The 18,763-nt window shown below is 37.5% G+C and overlaps 2 protein-coding genes across 11 annotated transcripts in view; one reads left to right on the top strand and one right to left on the bottom strand.

The window, feature by feature from the left end:
* CUNH4orf33 (chromosome unknown C4orf33 homolog) overlaps positions 1-7,508 on the bottom strand; it is a 67,464-nt gene extending 59,956 nt beyond the window's left edge. For 4 of the 5 annotated variants that reach the window (XR_004120467.1, XM_031376714.1, XM_031376713.1 and 1 more), the window contains exons 1-3: positions 7,383-7,508; positions 5,242-5,373; positions 1,023-1,203 (exon numbers count right to left, since the gene is read on the bottom strand). Coding sequence is in view for 4 of the 5 variants with exons in the window: in XM_031376714.1 (XP_031232574.1) it covers positions 1,023-1,203 (181 nt within the window). In the remaining variant the exon portion in view is untranslated. The remainder of the gene's footprint in view (positions 1-1,022; positions 1,204-5,241; positions 5,374-7,382) is intronic. The other variant, XM_031376712.1, reaches the window with a different exon arrangement.
* A 44-nt stretch (positions 7,509-7,552) lies between these two features.
* Sclt1 (sodium channel and clathrin linker 1) overlaps positions 7,553-18,763 on the top strand; it is a 130,540-nt gene continuing 119,329 nt past the window's right edge. Inside the window, exons 1-2 of one of the 6 annotated variants that reach the window (XM_031376705.1) lie at positions 7,553-8,080; positions 15,540-15,607. In XM_031376705.1, the coding sequence (XP_031232565.1) occupies positions 8,047-8,080; positions 15,540-15,607 (102 nt within the window). In that variant the 5' untranslated portion in view covers positions 7,553-8,046. Of the gene's footprint in view, positions 8,081-8,102; positions 8,122-9,882; positions 10,081-15,539; positions 15,608-18,763 lie in introns of those variants that run through there. The other 5 variants (XM_031376706.1, XM_031376707.1, XM_031376704.1 and 2 more) reach the window with 5 other exon arrangements.

Below are 18,763 nucleotides of genomic sequence, written 5' to 3'. Positions count from 1 at the left end.
ATTGGTGGTCTTTTTTATTACAACTTCAGGAATTTTCTGAGCATTAGTAGCTTTGAAAATTAGTTAATTGTGAAATGTAGTGCATTTTTCTTATAAGTAATTACAACACCATAAAACATACAAAGTGAAAACCCAAGTCTTTTTCTTTCTACTTTGGTCTAAAACTTGCCAGATCTTGTCTAGACTTCTACAAATATTTTTTAAAAATGAATATGAAATTATATTTGAGTATAATTTGCTTTTTGCATTAAAGAAAACCTTAGCTGAAGAGTAAATTTAAATTTTCATTTAGAGAGGTAGACAGTTCATTCAGGCTTCAAGGTGAAAAAAAAAATGGACTTAGAAAAAAAATTTACTTGGAAGAAGGCCTCTGTGCTAATCAAGTAAATAAAAATCCAAATATCCTGAGTGGGAGATCTTGAGGAAAATTCTTAACTTCTATGTAATGTAATATTTGATATCTACGGGGATGGCATCACGAACACTCTCTCAGAAGGAACCCTGCACCTTGATAAGGATATAGTACAAGAAGGTCAGAGAACAAACCTGAAACCACTTAATTTCCTGGTATGTCTTTTGGCCTTAATTTGATAAGTGAGATTACCTGACAGCAGAAAGTAAATATTAAATCTCACACTGACAGTATTTCCCCAGTAAGTGGTATACTCTAAAATCCCTACACAGGAGGCTTTTACGGTAAAGATGGCAATTTAAAGATTCTTAAAGGACAAAATGGGGAATATGAACTTTTTTATAGCAGATGACGTACATAAAGAAAGGAAATGTGTCAGCAACATAAACATCTGTATTTGGGCCTGCCATTTTTCTCTGTTCTGCTTGTATATTGGAGCCCCATGGGTAATGGGCACAAAGTCAGAATGATGGATGGTTAGGCAAGATCAGAAACTGCGTCAGTGGTTCAGAAGCGTATTACTTCCTAACAGCAAGATAAAATAATAGTTCTCTGAGAGGTTATTAGAAAAAGATTTATGTTTGTAATAAAACACAATACTTCTACTTACCTTCATAATTCCACAGTTCACTGAAAGGCTTTCCTGGTTCTCCGAGAGGGGCTGGAGGATCATTGAATAATGGAGCACTAACCTCCATCTTCACTCCCTGGTCACACAGATTCAGCCTGACACAAACTGGCTCATGCCTCACTAGAAAGCCGTCCCAAGTGTATTCAATTTTAAAATCCATCTAAAAGAAAATTTAAACAAATTTGTTAACAACATAGAACAGTTCCCTCTCCTTGACAATGAAATAAAAATTGAAACAGGAGACTGCAAGTTCACACAAGTAAGCACAAGATCCTAGGAGTCACAAGGCTATCTGGGCCATAGAAAATTATGAACTCTGAATTCTACTCCAAAGTACAATTGGAGCCTAAAAACTTCATGACTTTAGTCTGGATGTAACTTTGTTTTTTTGTGTATGCAAAAATCATTGTAAACTCCACTGCAGAAATTGTAAATATACTTAACTATATGAGTTTATGTTTTTCCATATTTAGCCAAGATTTAATCCTTTGTGTAAAAATAAATGTATCCATCTCATTAGTACACAAATTTGTTTTGTTTCTGACAAATGGTAACATAACATTATATATATGTGTATATGTATGTATATATATGTAAATAAATACATATATAAATTCATTATCAGTAGGTATATTTCCATCTTTCTTCACATTTATTAATTGTATGAAATGACACACTCTTATGACATTTCATACATATATATAATATACTCTGATCATCTTCAATCCCTTATTACTATATCATGTTCATGTTCCCCCAATGTTCCCCTCCTTCTACTTTCACATACTATCTCTATTATTTTCTTTTTAATAATTGACATATTTCATGCATACATATAAATACATAAATACAGCATGCTGAGTCCATGCAGTGCTGTTCATATACTCATACACATTTTAAGGGCTGACTATTGGTACTGGATAACCAACCAACTGGAGGCTTATGTGGGGCAGTGCGGGGCAGTGGTCTGCTCAGGTAACTTAAGCTCAGTAGAGTATTTGGCTTTGAGCCCTAGAGCCCCAGCGGGCAATTTCTGCTTGCAGGAGGCAGAAGGAGCTTGGCCATAACTCCTGAGTCTTTGGTTCCTGTTTGAGTCAAACCCCTCACAGCTGCCCCTGCAGGAGATGTGTGCTCTATCAGGCAGACAGTGCCCCAAGCTCCCAGCATTCTAGCTGGACTCACTCTATCCCCAGTCATCTGACCACAAGCCAGACATGCCACACCCCATACAATATAAGGGGTGGTTTGCCCCCTCCTCTCTCACTCCCTCATTCTCTTGCTCTTTTGTCCCTTGTCTCTGCTCTCTCCTCTTACTCTCTCTATCCTCGATTTCCTGCTCTTTGTTCTCTTCTCTTGCTCTCTCTCTTGCTCCTCCCACTTTCTTCCTTTCCTTTCTCTCTTTCTCTCTCTTTCTCTCTCTCTCTCTCTTTCTCCCTCCTTCTTTTCTGTTCTCCTTCCTCTCCTTTCCTTCTCTCTACTTGACCGGCCTATTTTCTTCTTCTTACAATAAAACATCTCATTTATACATTGCCTCCTTCTTAAGTAAAGCACCGCATAGCCACAGGTCACCACCAGGGAGAGAGAGAGCGATCGGCCTCAGCCCAGGCCCTGCTTTTGGTACAACTGGCTTATACCATACAATTAAATCTCCTCTCAACTCCCTTAGTCAATTTCTGAGACTTGCCTGGCCTTAGTTTCTTTCAGTTGCTTTGCACAAAGGCTGATAAAATAGAGACATCTAAATTGTCTATGGCCTTCCTCACCTGGAGTAACCCTCCATGCCATTCTCGATAACTGTTACACTGTTCCACTTTGATTCACACAATTTATACTGCATGACATATATAGAAGAATTTCAGGTCTGTGAGATATGGCTAGAATACAGACATGCCCTAGTATACACATTTAATGCCTAACAATGTAGGAAAAGTTCAACTGAAGAAGGAAGCAGCCATGTTGGAAAGTGATGATTAATTGAGGGGCAGACAAAGTAGCAAATCAGAGAAAGACTTGAAAGAGTGAGTCAGAGATAGGATTCATCCATCCAACTATCACGAGAACAAACAGAAAGAGAGGTAACTTAACACACACACATACACACATACCCCCCCCACACACACACACATATAGACACAAAGAGGAAGGGGCGGGGAGAGAAGGGGCAGTTTTATGGGTCAGTTTTACAGAGATAGGTTGCAGATGAAGACAGAACAAGCCAGAGAATGAGACAGAGCCAGAAGATTAGAACAGATTGCCAGAGTTAGTTTGAGGCCAAGCAGAGCAATTCAGTGAGAAGCCAAGAGAATAGTTTGAACCAATCAGCTTAGAGAGGAGTTTGGATCCAGAACAGCTGAGTTGAACCAGCCAGCCAGAGTTCAGAAAGAACTAGAAAGGTTGACCTTATTCAGAAGTAAGCCTTTGAGATGACAATTACATCTGTCAAATAAAAGTTACTTTTATAGACATATGTATTTATTATCTCTCAGCCTAAGCTAGAATGCTTGAACAAGGAGCTATTTATACGTCAAGTGAATACCATTCTAATGTCTACAACTAAAATCCTGAGTGTACGGTTTTAAACAGAAGAGACCTACTGTGTCAGAAGCTTCAATGTCTTGTTAAAAGCTATGTATTAATATAATGATACACCTAAATCACAACTTCTTCTAAGGGTTCAGGAACATTAAGGAAGAAGGGAAGAAAGATTGCAGGAGTCAGAGATCATGAAGAACAGGAGCAAAAGAGTGTTCTGGACATGACAGGACTGCTGTACTCATGAACTCATAGTAGCTGTGGCTGTGTGCACATGGCCTGTATAAAATCAGTCCAGACAACATTTCAGCACAAAGGAGAAAGGGACTCAAATGTTTCCGACCCCTAGCTAAGGAGCAATTGACAGTTGATGGCTTCTGGGGAAAGGAGAGTTAGTTTTCTTTAAGAGTGTGGCCCCTAATTCGTCAACTTAGATACAAGGGATGGTCCCAGCACAACTGGATGCAGTAATTATTTGAAAACAACCAAACAAAAGACATGAATCGAGGAGAGGGCAAAGATTAAGGAGTGGGTCTGGGAAGAGTTAGGGGAGAAGTATGAGCAAATTCATTGTATGCATATATGAAACTCTGAAAGAATAAAAATATATTATGTACTATAGACATACATATATGCAAATGCTATATATTACATTGTAGATGTTCATTATATATAATGTGTGTATGTAAATACATAAACAGACTTTAATGTATACATGCTCATATGGAAATGGCTTCAAGTGTGGGTATAGTATAACATTCAGAAAGGAGTCTAAGGACAAGTAATACCAAGTGATGAGGAAAGACAGTGTAGAACAAAAGGACACAAGTCATGAAGAGGACAGAAGCTAATTGCTTTTCTAGCCTCAACTCTGTCAAAGGAGTTTTTTGGGGGAGGAGGAGGTTGTTTTGTTTGTTGTTTTATGGTGGGGAAGTGCTTAAAACTGTAATTGACAATGAAAGGATCTCGCTGAATGAAGATCTGTGGCTTCAGAGAGGCCACTTGGAGTGTATAAAGGTACCACACAGCAATGCAGACAGTTTGGGAGCGCATGACTGTTTGAAAGGCTGCCTTAACTTACTTATGTATTTTATTTGTGAGCTCATTACAATAAAAATTATAAACGAATAAGGTGAAAATATTTTAAAGTCCAACCTCTTAAAGTTAGACCTCGTGAACCATCAGAATCAGAATTAATACTTCCAAGGAGATCACTACCTTACTGCACAGTTTTACTAGCTTTCTTAAAACAAGGATGTTAATCTGAAGTTTTCACTTTTAGCTTATTTTCTTCAACTTATACTTTAAAAAGTTAAAACTTCAATTGTTTTAATTTCTACACAAGGAAATCAAAAGAGAAGCACACTTCTGGAGCATGTTAAGGAATATTTTTTCAACAAAATGATTTTTAAAGAAAATTTCCAAGATCCTTCATTTACAAAAAAAATAAAAATCTTATTTATTTATTTATTTATTTACTTACTTACTTATTTTACAGTACATACTGCTTTTTAGTTTGCATGTGGCACTGCACCACACATTTCTAAAAGAAAAGAAGGAAGGAGGAAGTAAAGTTAGGAGAACCTGCCAGGTGGATGCAGCAGAACTGGCAAATGCTTGCAGTCCAAGTAAAGACAGACTTTGAAGAAAAGCTCAAAGGACATACCGATAAAACACAGACCTGGAAGCTCTTCTTAGTTTGGTGCTAGCGGTGGTCTTTGGCACAGGTCTGAGCAGTGGGCTCCTTCTTAGGCTCTGCCCAGTTGCTCCTGTGTTCTAGTGGGAGGGACCAGGAATTCTGAAACAGACAAGCCTGATTTTTCAGTGAAAATGTTGAGAGGACACACAAAGGAACATCTGAAGGCTTTTAATCATACTTTTTGAGTTCTGGGTGTTTATTTCTTTTTATTTCTTTTTAAGACAGAAGGCTAATTCAGCAACACAAGCATTATAAAACCATTTGAAAATGAACTGTAAATCACAGAGATTATAATAAAATATGTAAAATAACTATTCATTTATTACAATTAGAGGCTAACTATAAACATTAAAACATTCGGCATAATTTATATCGCATGGTAATTAAAGGTTGTGATATTGAAACCATACTTTCTGTGCTCAAATCCTTGCTGTGATGAACTAGCTTTCAAACTCCCTGACTTAAATTCCTACTTCATATATTCTGAGGGTTTGCTAGACAGGAGCCTAGCATGTTTAGTGTCAATACTAGATGTTTAGTGTCAATTTATTAAAATTACTAGTGAAACCTGCAATTAGCTCTCAATGTATGAAACTTCAAGTGGTTTGTGCTTTTTTTGACTATGACCATATAAAACCAAGCACTTCAAGTGCAAACTTAAAAGTTCTACTTCTCTACTCAGCTTAGACAAAGCCATTGATAATTTTAATGCAGAAGTCACACTTTGCTTTCTCCACACTAATATATCCTATCAATGCTGACTGTAAATATTAAATTTATAGCTACTTATTCAATGCCAGCTTACAGCACAATGTAAGGGTTCAAATGTAGGAAAGTCTCTTTGAGTCAATAAAAAAAGTTCATCATAAAGTATCCTATACTGAACTTTAAAAAGAAGTGGATCTTGCTCAATCAGTGTGTTTTTCTGTTAAGTTTATGGCCACTAAAAACCAGACCAGGTTGAATCTTCACTGAGTCAAAGCTAAATTAACCCTTTGCAGGGCTAGTACCAACACATGCATATTTAACAGCATCTCTTTTTAGAGGAATGAGGCTACCACTGTTTATGCTGTTTTATGAGTACAAAACGTCTTAAATGGTTAAACAGAAAGGCCAACGTCACCCAGGGCATACCGCCTTTTGTTTTGTTTTGTTTTTGTGGGTGTCCATGTGAGGGAGTGTGTCTATATCTGTGTACAGACTGAAGTTGAGGCAGTTTATCAATGGGATGTCATTCTCAAATGTTGTTCACCTTTTTTTTTAAACTAAGTTTATTTTCACCAGATATTTTCAAACAGAAAAAAAAGATCTTATTAACATGCCTGATCTTACTTTTTGAGACATTGGCTCACTGACTCTGGAGTCACTTTCCAATTTGTCTAGGCTGCTGGATAGAGAGCACCCTTTTCCCCTCGGCCTGTCTGCTCCTCTCCAGCGCTAGTATTAAAGGCACATGGGGATCTGCCTGGCTTTTTATGTGGGTGCTGGGGAATTTCAGGCAAGTACTTCATAACCTAGCTAACTCGGGCCCTGGGTATATTTAAAGAAGCTTTATTTCAATGCATAAAAATATAATCAATTAAAAGGCTCTAAAGCCAGTGATAAACTTCAAGTGAGCATTTTTTATTGCTAATGTCTTTTTTCCCCAATATTTTGTGTATGTTTTATGTTTTAAGCTTCACAACTCAAATGCTCATAACATTACTTCCTAAAACTGTGAATGGTAGTTTATGCCCCAGTACAAATTTTATTTTATTTTTGCAAATTTTTATCTTTCCTTAAATCCGAAGATACATCTCTGAAATACCTACTAGATTTTCAGGCTATCCTAGATCCTGACCAGGTGCCTTCTTGAAGCCACGGGGTTAAATACTGGAAACAGCTCTCTTTTCTAGGCACAAGAGAGTCACCAGTTTCAGACCTAGAAGCGACAGCTCTAAACTGGGGGACTCGAGTCACCTCAGCCATCCCTGCACAGACGCCCACAGACTCTTAGTGTCTGTGAAACCAAGACTGGGGGGGCAGGCAATGAAAATCCCTATCTAGTGCCTGCTCCTATCACAGTTTTCTTACAAAAATAAAATTAAATTAAAAATGCGCCACACTACCTCAGACAGACACTCGCTGCGCCACTGCGGAAGGCGCCAAGCAACCCACGCAGCCCCCAGCGCGGCCTCAGGGACCCACCCACCGCCTGACAGATAGCCAATCATCTGCCGGCGCCTGAGACAGCGCGATGACGCACTCCGACGCACGCGTGATGACGAAAGCGGCGTCACCGTCTCTAAGGAACGGTCCGGGGCACCGCTTTCAAAGTCGCAGGGCGGGCCGAGTGGAGTCCGCGGCCGCCCGTGCGTCCCCCGCGGTCCTGGCGTCGCCCCTCGGCCCGCGGGGACGCAGCCGCCGCCGCCGCCGGGCCAGGCGCGTCCCAGGGTCATCCTCCCGCGTGGACTGACGGGAACTCGGCGCCCCCCGGCCGCGCGCCGCCCCGCGGCCCTTTTCGTCCGTCCGGGTCCGGCCGAGCGCGGGACGCAGTCTCAGGCGAGTCGCCTGGGTTCGGCCGAGCGGCGAGCCGCCGGGCTGCACCACCGCGTGAGTGGGATGCTGATGCCTGCGCGCCAGGGCTCGGCTGCCCCTGCCACCCCGTAGCTTTTTGTTTGCCCTCACAGCGGGAGGCTGGTTTTTTTTAAATTTGTTTGTTTAAGAAATACCTTCTTTCCCCCCTGCGAGGAATCGATAAAGGTGACGAAAACTCCAAACTAAAAGGTCGAAATGGCCACAGAAATCGACTTACTGAGAGACCAAAGTAAGCGCGCTCTATTCCCTGATGGAAAATTCATCTGTAAGGTGCAATGTCGCTATCTTTGACCTACTATTAATGTGTTGTGAAAATGCCGATCGGGTCCCAGAGTGAAAATGTTAAAAACTTAAAAAGAAGTCCTCTGCACAAAATGCGTACATGAGACTATGTATGTACTTAACAAAGCAGAACCGCTAGTAAATACTTGTAGAATATTCCTTAAGCGTGCATAGGAGTCGGCTGAGCACGAAGTAGATTTGTAATGCGTCTCTTGTGCTCGAAGAAACTCGAGGGCTGGTGGCCAGGAAGAGTTTCCAAGCCTGCAGCTTAGAACCTTCAAGCATTGCTCTGGTCATTAGTTTAAAAGATATTTGTTGACCTATGTTTCATTGCGTGCCAGGTGCTATATGTCTAGCTGATGTAAGGGTGAGATGGAGAGGTTCTTGTTCTCCAAGCATGTAATTGGCGGAAGGAGATATATAATACCAGAAATACACTGAAACAGCACCAGCTGCTGACTCGTTTGCATCAGATACCAAGTAGTTGATGGAATCATTGAGCAAACATTGAAATATAAAGAATAGCATCTACTAACATGGAGCAAATATTGACTATTTTGCAGTTATTGAACTATGGCCAGAGGAGATGCCATTTGGACAGAAACTTGACATAGCAATATGTGTTTACTGATAAGAAAGGTTTAGGTGTCCAGATTATTTGCAACATTGAAGGAATTGATAGTATGCTTTGTTTAAAAACAGGACAGTTGCCTTGAACACTACATAGAGGTTTATAGAGGTCAGTTCGTTAGCTACAGGCATAATCATATGTAAGAAGTGATCTAAGGAGGATGTAGAGATTGAAGGCTGAGAGATTTGAAAGAAAGAGGAAGAGAGCAATTCTAGTATTTTCTGGAGCAACAGGGAAGGCTGGGGAAACATGCTGAACTCCATATTGAGGTCATAGACCAGAAGTTAAGGACATACTCTCTAGATTTGTTTCTGTACATATATTGCCTAGCTCTCACACTTCACAAGTTTGATCTTGGGCAAAATTCTCAGCTTCTCTGTGCCTCTGGTTAGTACATGTTAAATGCTCTGCTCCACCCCACCCCACACAATCTATAGTGTTGTAGAATATATGCATTCATTTATATGTGTATGTGTGTCATTGACATTTCAACAATAGCATTATTTCTTAAGAAAACGAGTAGGAGAAACGTCCCTCACGTATAAAGATGAATGACTGGCCACAATCTGAGTGATCTGTGTGAATGAGTTTTGCTTGGTAGAGAGATACCTGAATTTTAGAAGATGAGTTTTAAAAGAATAAAGCAACCATAATTCTTAAATAAAAATTGAATCCCAAATATGAGCAAAGCCAAGTAAGAGAATTTATTTTTACTGAAACTGAATTGTAAGTCAGTAAAACACAAGCAGAGTGGAAGAAGAGATTCCCAAATAGAAGCAGCAGAACCTCAGGGGCTTGAAATTTGTATATTCAGGAAATGGAAGCATGGAATTTTAAAGTTTGTATGAAGAAATAATGAATCTGTAAGCTTTTTCTGTTTACAAGACCTTGTATGCTAAAGATGGAGGTTGTTCCACTAGCCATACCACCTACCACTGTTGAGATAAAGATGACTGTCCATCTTTCCATTTGCCTGTCATTCTCTACATTGTTTGTTTGTTTGATTGATTTTTTTTTCTTTTTTTTTTTGGTTTTTCCAAGACAGGGTTACTCTGTGTAGCTCTGAAGACCAGGCTGTCCTCGAACTCAGAAATCCGACTGCCTCTGCCTCCCAAGTGCTGGGATTAAAGGCATGCGCCACCACCGCCCAGCGTTTGACTGATTTTTTTAAGGCATTGTTTCTCAGTGTAAAAGTTCTGAGTGTTCTAGAATTGTATTCTTAGACCAAGCTGGCCTTGAACTCTGCTCCCTCTGCCTCAAGAATGTTGAGACTAAAGGCATGTGCCACCAGCCTTCTACATTGACTTCTGTTGATGGTAATTTCTTCTCACTGGCTACATTTGATTTTTGTCTTTTTGGTTTTTGTTTGTTTTGTTTTGAGAAGACCTGGCCTTAGATTCTCTGTGTAGCCTAGGTTAGCTTCAATCTCATAACATAAAATAAAGTAAATTTTAACATTTTCAAAAGTCCATAAGAATCTGTCTTTATGTCTTCAGGGTACAGGAGAATTTCCTTTGTAGGTTTGACTTTTATTAAAAGAAAATGATATGTTAATAAACGAGTATTGCATGATACTGCCAGTGTCTCCAACATTTACAGAAGCAACTGGTTAATACATTTGCATATTTATGTGTGTTTGTTTATAACATAAATTTAAAAGAAAACAAATAATCATCATGGCAAAGTGAAACATTCTTGAACTACATACAGTTCAAGTCCAGAAGTGGGAATGGCTAGAACCTCAAAAAACTTATAATCCCTCCCTCTTCCTCAAAGATAGATAATCACTATCTTTAATTTTATACCTTAATTTAATTTTTTCAATATTTTAGTTTTAAAAAGTAAGATTGTGAACCATTTATTCTTCTGTGCTTCATCATTTATGACATTTTGAAAATGTATCCCTATCAGATATAGATAGAATTAGTTCATTTTAATTGCTATACACACTTGGCAGTTTTTAAATTAATCACATATCTATTTTTATGATGGATTGTTAGTCCCAGCTAGTAGATCACTGTTACTTCTTTTGGTCATGGTTCTTATTCCTGGCTAGTTGATTGTAGTGCCAAGAATTGTGTTCACCTTTAATTGTAGTTTGGTGATTTTAAACTCCCATCAGCAATGTATAGGAGTTCAGCTTGTTCTCCAGTTAGTTCTCTTGGTAGCAGGCTTGTGTGCTTCTGGAGGCCAGAGGAGGATGCCTCTGATGGTGTCCTCAGGCTTTAGGCATTGTTTCCTTAACTTTCCTTCTTTCTTTTTCCTTTTGTCCTTTCTTTCTCTTTCCTTTTCTTCTCTTTATCCTTTTCTTCCTTCCCTTTCCCACCCCTCCCTTCTCTTTTCCCCTTCCTTTCTCCTTCCTTCCTTCCTTGAAACAGATCCTCTAACTAGACTAGAATTTGCCAAATAGCCTAAGTTGATTGGCTAGGAAACCCCAAGGACCCCCCACCCCCTCCACCTCCCCAACACTGAAATTAACAAGGTTGCTTCACCATAGACTGCTTTTCTTATGTGGACTCTGGGAATTGAATTCAAGACTTGAAGCCTAAAAAGTAAGAACTTTACCAACTGAGCCCTCTCCCCAACCAGGCCGTATTTTCACCAGTATTGAATTTAAATTTGTAATCATTTTAATTTATCCTTTCCCTGATGTCTACTGAGCATGAGCTTCTTTTCTGTTAATTGGCCTCATAAGAATACTTTTTTTTTCTTTTTTCTTACTTGCTGAGCCATCTCGCCAGCCCTGTAAGAATACTTTTTTTATACTGAACCATTTTCTTTCTGTTTCTCAACTGATTCAAAGTTGTTTGTTTTAGATACACTATCATTGACAATTACAGTTCTTGGAAATTTTTTTTATGGTTTGTGTTTTTACTTTCTTATGGTTTTGTTTTATTTGTATGAACATAAGTTTTTAATTATAATGTCCATTTTGTTGGTATTTACTTTAAATGTCATTTTAATTGCTTTCATATTTGCTGTGATATGACACCATGACCAAGGCAGCTTAGAGAAGAAATGGTATATGGGAGTTTATGGTTTCAGGTTATAACCATCATCGTGAGGAATGTGACAGCAAACAGGCAGGCAAGCAGGCATGGTACAGGAGTAGTAGCTGAGAGTGCACATCTTTATCTACAAGCAGGAGACACAGAGAGCTAACTAGATTGACTCTGGCTTTGGAAACCTCAGAGCCCACCCTACTGACACCTCCTCCAACAGAGCTGCACCTCTTAATCCTTCCCCAACAGTGAGCCGGTGGGGCCATTTTCATTTACACTACCAAAAATGTTTACTTCTTTTTGTGATTTAATTTTAAAAGTCTTATTCTATCCTAAGGTTATAGAAGTATTTCTTGATTCTCTAATGCAAATTTACTATTTTATATTTATGTCTCCAGTTCACTTGGAAATGATTTTTGTGAATGATATTCAATTATTTTTCCTTAGTTATCTGCTTGACCTAGATCCACAAATAAAAAGATTACTCTTTCTAGATCTACCCCTACAGTTCTGGAGTGCCCCTTCAATCATCACTTATTGACATGTATATGTTAAGTATGTATTATATTTCTAAATTCTAAGTACCTTTTAATTGACAAATTTTGTTTAGTCCTAATATGGTTTGACTTGGAAATGCTTCTCAAAGGCCATATGATAAAAGTTTAGTCTTATTTAATGATGCTGCTATTGAGAAGTGGTGGAAATTCTAGGAGGCAGGGTCTAATGGGAGGAGGTAGATGCCATGAATTACCATAAGAAGGTTATATTTTGTTCCTAACCACTGGCAGCCTTTCTCTCTGCTTCCTGACTACCACTGATAACTCTACTACACCCCATCCCTGCTTGATCACTCTCTATATCCCAATCCCTGCTAGGATATGTGATGTTCTGTTTTACCCCAGGCCTATAATGATTGAGCCAAGCACCACAAGTCAAATAAACGTTTCTCTGTCAAGGTATGTTCCTGGGAATGTTATCATAAGAGTAGAACACTGACATTTTCCTTTATCACTATCATGCTATGTAAATTATAGCCTTATAATGTATGCTGTTATCTGATAGAGCTACCTTGAGCCTCTTGTTCTTTTTGTAAAATTGTCTTTGTTCTTATTTCATTTCCTTTTAGGATCAGTCTTTCAGTTTCTATAACAATATTTTTAAGTATAGATTGGAATTTCATTAGATATGTAGACCATTATAGGGAAAACTGACTTTAGGAGACAGACTTCTTTATTCTATGGTCTCTTTTTCCTTCCTTAGGTCTTGTATTTCTTCTGATTAATTTATCAAATACAAAGTATTTTCGTATAGGAATTTTATATTCCTTTTATTTTATTTTGATGATACTAGAAATTACTTTTGTTATGTAAAAATCTTGTGTTATCAATATATACAGATGTGATTAATTTTTGCATTTTGGCTTTGTAACTAATAACTATTAAATTTAATTGCTGATTTTAAGAGTATGTGTTCTTTGGAGTAGTTAACACACATGTAGATGAGTTTGTTCTTTCTTTGAACCTTTATACTCTTGTGTAGTTAACTGCTCCAGTGCCACATTAACTTGGACTTCATTAGAATGTAATATAAATGTCATGAGAATGTGTTCTTGTGTTAACCACAAGGAAAAGATTTTTAACATTTTTCACATTAGGTGTAAAGTTTACAGTGTTTTTGTTGTGTTGTTGTTGTTTTGCTTTTTGTAAGCATCCATTTTATTAAGTAAGGTCCTTCAAGTTGTATTTGTTATTCATATATTTTGAATTTCATCAAATGTTTGTTAAGAATAAAATATGAAATGACTATACTTTTAATCCCCTTGTTTGTGAGTTTATTTACTAGGTTCATTTCAATGATTTCCTTCATGTGACTTCTTTGAGTTTATATTACTGTTCTTCTTCTAACTTTTTGTAATGCATTTGATTCTTCAGCCCTTTTTTTTTCTTTTTTCTTTTCTTTTTTAAGATTTATTTATTTATTTATTTCATATATGTGAGTACACTGTAGCTGTCTTCAGACACACCAGAAAAGGGCATCGGATCCCATTACAGATGGTTGTGAGCCACCATGTGATTGCTGGGAACTGAACTCAGGATCTCTAGAAGAGCAGTCAGTGCTCTTAACCACTGAGCTCTCTCTCTAGCCCCCACCCTTTTTCCTAATATAAAGTGAGCATACTTAATTTGAAAATCCAAATTCCAAAATACTCTAAAATCTGAAGCTTTTGAGTGCTGACATGATTGCAGACTTTTGTGGTAATTTGAATCTAGTATATCAAGATTTAAAATACTCAACAAAAGTCTATATAATATTTTAAAAATATGAAAAATTCCTAAATTTGAAAAACAAAGTATTCAATTTAATTCTAAATTAAAGCTATAAAGCTTTTCTACTATTAAGTTATGATACATCACATTTAAACTATTGTTCTGTTCAAAATACCTATATATTTTGCAATTTTTCCTGAGACTCAACGGTTATATAAAAGCAAGTTTTTTGATTTTTTTCAATTTTCGTATATTTTGAGTCTCTTCCTATTAAACACTTTCTGTTTTGGTTACTGACTCTAGTTAGTATTCTTATCAAAACAGAGGGTTTTTGTTTTGTTTTGTTTTGTCTTGTTTATTTCTTTGAAAGTTGTTGAGCTTTGTTTTGTTCCTGTAAATCTTGAAAGATTGAGTATTTGTTAGGTAATAACTTATGTATGTTTTTATTTTTAAAATTTTCTGTAATTCAAAAAATATATATGTATGGGTGGGTGTCTTGCCAGCATGAATGTTTATGCATCACATGCTAATGGATACCAAAAGGGAATGTTGGATTCCCTGAGACTGGTAATGCAGTTGTGAGCTACCATGTGAGTGCTGTGATTAGCTAGTGTTGTATCTGCTGAGCCATTTCTCGTGTGTGTGTGTGTGTCTGTGTGTGTCTGTGTGTGTCTGTGTGCACATACGCGACTACATACCTTAGAGTACATGCAGAAGCCAAAGTTCAACATAAGGGTGTGGTTCAGTCCTTCTACTGTGTTAGTTCTAGAGATTGAACTCCTGTCCTGGGGCATGATAGGTACCTTTATATGCTGGGCCATCTTGCTTTCCCTGTTTCTTTTCTGATGTGGATACAGATGTGGTAAGTTAGTGAGAACTCTCAGCTTTATTCTGGGCCATCTTTTCCATGGTCTCATGGCACTAGCGTTGAAATTAGATTGTGTCCTACAATTTGTCCTCAGTATAGAATGGGTAATCTTTTCAGCTGACTTTAAGAATTCTAAAGCATTTATGTACAGCTGAGTGTTGCTTCTGGTTCTAGCACCCAGAAGGCAGATAGGAAGATTCTAGTGAGTCAAGCCAGCCTGGGTTATATTAGTTCTAGGTCAGTCTGAATGGTGACCTCTCTTCAAAAAAGAAAGGAAAAGAAAGAAGAAAGGAAGAATATGGTGCATATTTTCCCAGTTCTTTCATTGAAGAAGTGGAAACAAAAAGACAATGGGGAATGTTTCCACTTCTGCCTGATAATTCAAATTTAGGGAATAAGAAAGATTAGTTCTTTGTAGCTATTCTTTGTTCATTCCATTTGGGAGTCATTATTTAGCTTATGAATGTAAAACAACCTAATTTTCCATTCTAAAATGATATGCTAAAATTGATGATTCATCTTATGAGAAGCAATCTTATAGGCTAGAAATCTTTCATTGGATATATCAAATAGTAGCTGCTATTTTTCTAGTTTTACAAAATAGACTGTTACTCATATTGGTTTTCTTTTTGTTTCAGATGATAAACTAAATGATATTCTTAGGCAGCATCAAATCAAATATATTTTCAGAGACCCAACTATGGAGGTATGTGGAATGATTAAGTATAAAAACTAGATTGAAATTTGATTGTAAATATGTCTACATCCTTATGAATTATTGATTACAGTCAATACAAATTCTCAATATAAATTCAACTTAGAATTATTCACATTTGAAGTTGCCTATAACCTTTGAAATTTTGCTTATAGCTTTGATTCTTGTAAGGGAAAATTTGGTTTCGCTCTCAGAAAGTAAGCTCTTTGTCTATAGAAATTGCTTTAATATTTTTTTCTAACTTTGGAGCTAATGTTATACATGTAAAAGTAGCTGAGATCTGAAATGGGAATTCATTTAAGCCTTGAAACATACTAAAGTGATTTCTCAAGATGTGGCTAGCTGTATAACTTTCAGCTATATATCATAACATTGTGACAAAAGGAATGTTTAAGTGTCCTTCATGTGTAAGGCCCTGGGTTTGACTCCTGTCTCCCCAATTAAAAAAAACCCAGAAATTATGAATAAAACATAAACTAACACAAGTAATACTAATACATGCATTGGCCTTTAGTGTTTATTTCCTGAATGTTTTTTTTTTTTTACTTCAACTTTAGATTTTATTAACAGCAATACAGAAATAGATACAAGACCATCATCAGAGGTGTTTTGTTATACATGGTGATTATAATTATTGGAAACCTCAGGGAAGCAAACCAATCAGGGATACATCTTTCCGTAACATTACACAAATTATAGTTGTTTTAATTCTTAGCAGGTGTAGGTTTTTTTCCAAATGTACTGTTTTTATAATCATATAATAATTAATTCCTGTCCTTAGTCTTCATGGCAAAATAATTCTGTCTTCACTTCCTTTGTAGTCCTCCATATCTTCCCAACTTCATTGTCACATGTCTTGCTTTCACTGTATACTTTACAATGATGAGAAAAGAGGTCATGTAGTAGCATAAAACAGGTGTTGAGCTCCTTTCTAGCAGTGATGCCCATAGCCTAGAACAAGGGATTCTTTATTCTTGAAACAACTAAAAAGTGTGGAGAGAAGTAGAATGCAATCTGCAGATCCAGCCCTGGAGTCAGACATGGAGTGGTGGGGATAGAGAGGCTGGGGCTACAAGCAAAAGGTATTCCAGGAAGTCCTGATGACATACCGGCAGTCCTATCCACAAGGGAATCCTGTTGTTCTTGAGAGCCTTAAATCCAGTGTGGGATTTGGTGTGACAATGGCTTCTCCCATGTGGTAGGCTAGCATTGAAGAAGAGAGCAGTTGTGTTTTCTTCATGTCAAAGAACATTAGACAGACATGGCAAAAAGTTAATGCTATCACAGCCATCAATAGACATCTGCAGTCTTTCTTGGTACCTCATCTTTAGGTTCTTGTTACAGGGTCATCTAGGCTGGTCTAGGTAGAAGAGTCTCAGTAGAAGCCATCCTTACTTACTTGCAGTTTAGCCTGTCACAATTAGCTGCATTATATGAAAGGTAGACTATAGTTTTAGTGGCAAGAATGTGGGAAGAAAGTATTGATCAGAGTATAAACTGTCAGTAGTAAAACTGCAAATTCTGGAGATCTCATGTAAGTATGCTATCTGCCATTAAGCATAATGCCTTGTGATTTGGATATAAATATTGTATATAGCCATTATTCAGCCTCACACAATCACTTAGTAAATTTTAAAAGCACAATGAAGTGTCACTATGTATTTCACATGATGGTTACAAATAAAATAGTGGAATATGCTATTACATGGATTGTTTCCCCAAAGGTTCATATATTGGAGGCTTAGTCCTTGCTGTGACAAAGTTCCAAAGAGATAGAACAAGTGGTAAGTCTCTAGGTCATTAGGGGCATGACTCTTAAAAGGGTTTCATGCTAATCTCTAGGAATGAGTTAGTCTCGCAAGAGTTGTTACAGAAGAGGAAGCCTATTTTTCCTTTGTATGTGCTTCCAGCATGATACTATCAAACATGCTGTGGTGAAGCCAGGAAGGTACTCACTAGAGCACAGCAGAAACTGGCATCATGCTCTTGAACCTTAAGAACCATGAGATAATTGGGCCTCCTTTCTTCAGACAGTATTCAACCTCTGAAATTCTGTTGTAGGAATAGAAATGGACTAATGCAACCATGCATTGTTGGTGAGAGTTTATAAATTCTATAGCCATTCTGGAAAAACATTCAGTAACTTAAACAGAAAACATGCAACTGCCATTAGACTCAGCATTTGTGTTCCTGAACATCTACACACACGCACACATGCACACATGAACAAACATTTATAGCAGCTTTACTCATAATACGGATACCTTTTGTAGGAGAATGGTTAAGTAAGAAGCAGTTGTGTTTTATGTACTTGTAATATTATTGTTGGACAGTAGAAAGTGATGAGTTGGCTGAGTGTAGAGTTTAAACCTGTAATCCAGCACTCAGAATGCTGAGTTAGAAGATCTTAAGATTTTTGGAGCCAGCCTAGGCGACAGAGTAAAATGTGCTCCTAAACATCCAAGATATTCTACTGAAGGGAAAAAATCCCAAGCAATAATATGCGTGTTAACAGTTCTAAAATGGAAAAAAAAAAGTATATATAAAACTGTCTAATGGCTGCCTAGACCTAAGAATAAGGAAGCAAAGAAGAAAGGTAGTGTGACTAAAAGAAGCACTGAATGATCCTTGGCTCATGAAAACTTTCTTATCTTCATGGATGCGGTATCGCTATCATGGTTATGACTTGTACTGCAAAAGGTCCCCATGCTACAGTGGTGTAACAAACAATTTTTCAGCTCTGTGATGTGAAGGTGAGGCACATTCAGATCTTTTTTTGAATGAATAATATATGGTAAGATGCGTTCTCCTGGTGACAGGCCCAGCCTCTCAGCCAGCTATAATATAATCACAACTGTGAACATACTCTCCAGGCTCTATGTTGTTGAGCCACCATGTTTTATAGGGTAATGTGTTAAATGCATTTTGAGCTTATATCATTCTCAACCTCAGATGGAACTGTCTTAAACTAAGGATCATCCGTATGTTACATTGTGGCTTCACAAAATGTTTGCATTGAGAAAGTTGCCCAAAACTTCCTGTCATTTTTTTCTACAGTTTCATGTGCTTCTACAGTTATCTCAAAAACAAACAAACAAACAAAAAGATTAATACTTTTTAACGCATACATTAGAACTGAAGCAGCAT

Source organism: Mastomys coucha, unplaced genomic scaffold, assembly GCF_008632895.1.
Source record: "Mastomys coucha isolate ucsf_1 unplaced genomic scaffold, UCSF_Mcou_1 pScaffold17, whole genome shotgun sequence".
Classification (NCBI taxonomy): domain Eukaryota; kingdom Metazoa; phylum Chordata; class Mammalia; order Rodentia; family Muridae; genus Mastomys; species Mastomys coucha.
The sequence above is the reverse complement of the archived record's forward strand: the minus strand, read 5'-3'. Positions and strand labels throughout refer to the sequence as shown.